General features: G+C 42.7%; 1 protein-coding gene across 1 annotated transcript; it reads right to left on the reverse strand.

Annotated features, from left to right (window-relative positions):
* Positions 1-636: 636 nt before the first annotated feature.
* On the reverse strand, positions 637-4451 carry LOC139374541 (trichohyalin-like). Its single transcript, XM_071115532.1, has 3 exons — positions 3380-4451; positions 2003-3115; positions 637-1181 (listed from the first exon to the last, which is right to left on the reverse strand). Exons 1-3 carry the CDS (start codon positions 4449-4451, stop codon positions 637-639), a joined length of 2730 nt encoding a protein of 909 aa, XP_070971633.1.
* Between the last annotated feature and the right edge of the window lie 1825 nt (positions 4452-6276).

Here is a 6276-nt window from a genome sequence, read left to right on the forward strand (position 1 = left end):
CGGTCCAGGCTACCTGCAGACCTCCTCCCAGACCTCCTTTTCAGCACCTCCCCTTAACAGGAGAGGTGGTGGAAATGATCAGAGTTGCATTCAACTTGAATAAAGATGAGAAACTCTGGTCTGTGGAGCCACTGGTCTGAGGGGAGGACTTCTGTTGAAACCATTTCCATTTTGGGGATATTTTCTAGAACAGTAGAGGTGGTGATCAGAGATGAATTTAACTAGGATAAAGATGAGAGTCTCTGCTCTGGGGAGGAGGGTCACTGACCTTCGATGGTTTGTTGCCTGATAAAGAGGATACTTGCTGGCTTGAGGAGACTATAATGTTTTGAGGAGGAAATGTGGTTTGATGACTTAAAGAGGAGGAGGAATTATTGGGCGACACTTTTAATTACCAACGTAACCTCAGTGGAACTGTGGTTCCAGCTCTAGGCAGACAGCTCTAGGCAGAGTTCCAGCTCTAGGCAGACAGCACATCAGGAAGGCTGTAAGACATCACAGAGACAGGTAAGTATCTATATATTTACATGTGTGATGCATGTACACTAAACCCTCACATTTGGATAATGTCACTTTTTAAAGTGATGACATGTATATATTAACAGTGTAAAACATGAATAGATGTTTAAACATTCTTTACCTCATCCTAATTTTCTTCCAGATGCTTGGCTTTTTCTTGTTCTTGGAGGTTGGCTCTGATGTTTCAACCTCTTCTGGAGCATCTAGCTGCTGGCTGTCTGGCCCCTCCTGTTGGTTCTCTGGCCCCTCCTGCTGGTTCTCTGAACTCCCCTCCTGGTTCTCTGCCCATGCCTGTTGCCTCCTTGGCCTTTCCTGGTGGCCATCTGCAGATCCAGTGGGATCTTGGCTTACCTGCTGGCCTGTGGCCCATCCGGGCAACTCCTGACCATGGTTGTAATCATGGCTGTGTTGGGTGGTTAGACACCGGGTGTTGATTTGAGCATCAGCCTCCAGATTCATCTGCTCCAGGTAGTTTTCCTTCATCCTCTCCCTCTCCTCCTTCAGTTGTTGATGAGTCTGTTTTTTAAGCAGGGACCGCTCTCTCCACTGCTTATTGAAATCCTCCATCTTCTTCCTTCTCTCCTCAGCCTTCAGCAGCTCCTTCCTCTTCTCCCTCTCTCTCTCTGCCCGGGTCATGGTTAGCCTTATGGGTCCAGGGATGACTGGAAGGGGAGAAGAAGTAGAGTTCTCATTCAACTTAGTGGATCTGGTGTCAACTTAAATGTAATGGACACAGGGAATGACGAATAGAAAACCCAGTTGGATCTCAATGATTCTTTACTCTTCTCATTTGAGCATGGCATGGAATTTGTTAATACATGTAAATAATTCCCATCCCGAATTGACCTGACCCAAAGTTTAACACGAGTCCCAAATGGCACCTATTCTTTGTAAAGTGCCAGGGCATATGCGATTGCTTAGGGCCCCATGGCAACTAGGGGCCCCCTGACCCCCCCAAAAACCTTTTTTGGTCAAATTATCCAGGGGCCTTGAACTACAGTGAGCCCCCATTAATTTTGTTAGTCAATTTCATTCAGATATTATCTTAACATGCCATAAGTCATGGCAAAATGTGTAGAATTGAAGGAAATAGATTTCAAAACGGCTAATTCTTCTCTCTGCCCCATGGGAAAATGTGTAGAATTGCAGCAAACTTGCTTAAAAAATGCAATATGTTCTCTACGCCCCGTTGCAAAGTGTAGATTGGGAGGAAATGTTGTCAAAAACCTGAACAAAATGTTTCTTAGGGCCTCAAAAGGCTATGATGCACTACTTTAGACCAGGGTCATTGAGATCCAGTTGAGTTTTCCATTCTAAATTCCCTGTGTACATTACATTTAAGTTGATACCAGATCAGCCTAACCATTTTGGACAGTAGTTTTATATTGAAACAATGATGCAACATGATGACTGGTGTGGAACGTATGTGTGTAGAGGAGACTACAGAGGATGATGTCATAAGTAGAGGGAAAACAGGTCTTACCTATGTGGACGATCTTATGGCCCTCCTCAGCTTCTCTCTGACAGGTTCTCTCTATCTTTTTGAGGTTCCTCTTCTCCCACTTCTTGTTCACCCAGCCCACAGCTCTCCTTCGGATACTATTATCAGGTGGGAGAATGTCCTCCTTGTCATCTTCCTTCTCCTCCTCCTCTAACTCACCCCTCTTGTACTCAAGGATCTTCCTTCTTTCCTCTTCCACCATCTCCTCTCTTTTTTTTGCCTGTATTATATTTTCTCTCTCGCTGATTAAAGCTAAATGGCCTTCAATGGCTCTCTTTCTCTGCTCCTCTCTCTCATCCTCTCTCTGCCTCTCCTCCTCTCTTAGTCTCAACATTTCTTTCTGTCTAGCAATTTCAATCTCTTGTTTTCTATCCTGCTCCTCTTGTTGTCTTGCCCTCTCCTGTTTTCTTTCCATCTCCAGCCGTCTTTCCTCCTTCTCCCTCCTGATTTGTTGTCCTCTTTCTATGTGTTCTCGTTCCCCCTTCAACACTTCTAACCTCCTCTCTTTACGCCTATTGAAGACTTCCCGTGCTTTTGCTTTAACATTAACTACTACATGTTTCTTCATGCTTACTTCCTTTCCTCTCTCTTCTCTTTCCCTGTACTCTTCCTCTGCTTCCTTAATCACTTCCTGCTTTTCTTCCATCTCTCTCTCCTGTTCTATCTCCAGTTCATTCTGTCCCTCAACTTCCCCCAAAATATTTTTCTGCCCCTCCTTTCTTCTTCCTGCTTCCTCCCTTTCTCTCATAATCATCTTTTCTCTCTCAATCTCTTTCTGTTGCTGATCTCTTAATTCCATCTCTCTCTGATTCTCATTGTCTTTCTCCCTTTCTTTCTCCTTCTCCTTTTGTTTCTGTCTCTCCTCTTGTTGTTGTTGTCTCTCTTTCTCACCCATCTCTCTCTGTCTCTCTTCTTCTCTTTCTTCCTCTTCCATCTCTATTTGCTTCTGTTTACATCTTTCTTCTTCAATCTCTCTTTTAATCTCACTCTGTCTCTCTTCTTCTCTTTCCATAATTTTCTGTCTATTCTCCATTCTCTTCCTTTTGATCTCGCTCTGTCTCTCTTTCTCCCTTTCTCTTTCTTCCTCTTCCATCTCTATTTGCTTCTGTTTACATCTTTCTTCTTCAATCTCTCTCTGTCTCTCTTCTTCTCTTTCCATATTTTTCTGTCTCTTCTCCATTCTCTTTCTTTTGACCTCTCTCTGTCTCTCTTTCTCCCTTTCTCGTTCTATCTCTTCCATCTCTATTTGCTTCTGTTTACATCTTTCTTCTTCAATCTCTCTTTCAATCTCTCTCTGTCTCTCTTCTTCTCTTTTCATAATTTTCTGTCTCTTCTCCATTCTCTTCCTTTTGATCTCGCTCTGTCTCTCTTTCTCCTTTTCTCGTTCTATCTCTTCCATCTCTATTTGCTTCTGTTTACATCTTTCTTCTTCAATCTCTCTTTCAATCTCTCTCTGTCTCTCTTCTTCTCTTAACATAATTTTCTGTCTCTTCTCCATTCTCTTCCTTTTGATCTCCCTCTGTCTCTCTTTCTCCCTTTCTCGTTCTTCCTCTTCCATCTCTATGTTCTTCTGTTTGAGTCTCTCCTCTTCTTCTTCTCTCTCCATCTCCTTCTTCTTCTCATCTTCTTCTTGTCTCTGTTTTAGTATTTTCTCCATTCTCTTTCTTTCTACCTCTTTCTGTTTGTTGTGTTCACCCTCCATCTTCTCCTCCATGTCCATTTGGTTCTGTTTCCATTTATATTTGTCTGTTTCCATATTTTCTAATTCTATCTGCTGTTCCTTGATTTTCTTGCAGACTTCCTCCAATTCAGACGTCTTTTTGTCATTGATGAGGTCTGTCTCCATCTCCATCTCTCTCTCCACTCTATTTTTCATCTCCTCTTCACTTCGTCTCCAATCATTTTCTCTCTCTCTGTCTCTATCAAATGTTCTCTCTGGTTCAGTCTCGTCTTTCAATCTAATCTCTTCTTTCATTCTCACAACCTCTCTGTCTAACACTAGTACATTTTGGTTAACCTGTTTCACTCTCTCATTCTGTCTTCTAAACGCTTCTTTCACTCTTTCAAATTTGATTTTGTATTGAATCTCTTTTGTTGTCATATCTTCTTTCAGTCTGTCAACCTCTCTCTCTAACTCTTTTACCTTTTCGTTAACCAGTTTGACTTTCTCATTCTCTGCAATACGCACGTCTCTTTCTCTTTCAAATGTGATTTCCTTCTCAATCTCTTTCAATCTCTCAATCTCTCGTTCTAACACTTTTATCGTTTCTTCTGCCTGTTCCACTTTCTTCTTCATTTCTTGTCTTTCCAATTCTGCTTTTCTCTCACTTTCCATCTCCCTTTCTCTCTCTCTTTCCCTCTCTCTTTCCCTCTCTCTTCCTGTCTCAATAGGTTTGTTGTTCCAGGCCAGTCTTGGTCGCTGATCCTCCATGACTTTCTGCCATAGCCTCAATCTCTCTATCTCTTGCTTCATTTTAAAAGGTAAAATTAGTGATAATCTATGACCAAGACATACTTTCAAAGGATTTGCAGAGAATGATACATAGAAATACAACCTAGAGCTAGGTAATTGAATCAAACACTGGACAACATCAATAGCAGGGTCATTTTGATCAACTCATCTGGACAATTCAATGTCAATTAATGTATTATCATTGTTTGAAAAAATTACGAGACATTTTATGGAATCAATTATGTCCAAAATGTGTTCAAATACAAACACACAACCTTCTTGCCCATTCAGTTAGGGGTTTGAGAAATTCCGATTACAATTTGTGTGATGTTACAACAATGTTGCCTCTGATGTTTATGCTTGTAGAAATTACTCCTACAAATGATGCTTCACTAATGCAGCTATTTACAACCTGCACAGATACAGTCAACAACAACAACAACAGTAATGACGTTAATAAGGAAGTGGATATTCAACCGGCAGAAGAAAGGCATAGGGGTTGAGATAAATGAAGGTTAGGTTCAGGACCTAGGGTTGGGTTAAGGTAAAGGTTAGGTATAGTTTCAGTGAGGTTAAGGTAAGGGTTAAGGAAAGGAATAAAAGTTAACATTGGGTTAGCGTACCGCTGTCTGCCACTATTCATTTTCAGCTGGGTAAATATACACTGCCTTTTAATAATAACAATGACATGTCTTACGTGGGCCAGTTGTAGGTCCACCATCAGTAGATCCAGCAGTTTTTTGAGTCTGTGGATCTCCTGCATTTTTCTCTGGTGCTCCATTGCTTCTGTGGCTATCTCTGCTTCCCTCTGTCTCTCTGCTGCTCTCTGTCTCTCTGCTTCTCTCTGTCTCTCTGCTTCTCTCTGTCTCTCTGCTTCTCTCTGTCTCTCTGCATCTCTCTGGCTCTCTGCTTCTCTCTGTCTCTCTGCTTCTCTCTCTCTCTCTGCATCTCTCTGGCACTCTGCCTCCCTCTGGCACTCTGCCTCCCTCTGGCACTCTGCCTCTCTCTGGCTCTCTGCCTCCCTCTGGCTCTCTGCCTCCCTCAGTCTCAGGATCTCAGCCTTCCACTCTGTCATTATACCCCTTTCTACGCTTCTTCTCCTCCTTTCATCTTTTAAAAGGGCTCGGAGACTGTCTGACTCAGACTGTAATTGTTCAATGATCTTGTCCTTCTCCGTTCCACCATTCCTCTTCTTCTTTTCCTCCTCCCAGAGGCACACTTGAAGTCTGTCCATCTCCTTCTTCTGGTTTCGGATCGTTCGATCCTTCCCCCTCAACTCAAGCATGTGGGCTTCCTTCTCTGTACAGGTCTTCTTCTCTTCTCTCGGGAAGTGAACCTCCATCTCTGCCTGCTTGTAGCTGGGAGCAAAGGAATGTCAACACATTATTTAGGAAGTGAACTCAGACAATTTACTACAATATTAAACTAATAATTAAACTTCTGCTCAATTTAACTGTCTTTAATAACACAAATCACACAACTGTGACTTACAGTACGTGAATGTGATGAGTTGACTGTCCATGATGGCCAGAGGTGGGTAATGTGTCACTCTGGTCCAGGGCGTTACGTACAGCTTGCAGACACTGAGCCTTCCTTCAGCAAGCCGCACATAATGCCCTGGACCAGAGCTAGGTTATGTGATGAATGACTTACAGACTGTTCCACATGATAGGAGGGGGTAAGAAGACAGTCCCAGTAGGAGACGGAGATCGTCCAGAAGAAGAAGAGGTGTCCATCTCCTCAGAGACTGCAGGAAAGGTCTACAAGTTTTATTTCTGGAAAATAAAGAGATGCCTTCGTTCAG

Source organism: Oncorhynchus clarkii, chromosome 19 (assembly GCF_045791955.1).
Source record: "Oncorhynchus clarkii lewisi isolate Uvic-CL-2024 chromosome 19, UVic_Ocla_1.0, whole genome shotgun sequence".
In the NCBI taxonomy this organism is placed as follows: Eukaryota; Metazoa; Chordata; class Actinopteri; order Salmoniformes; family Salmonidae; genus Oncorhynchus; species Oncorhynchus clarkii.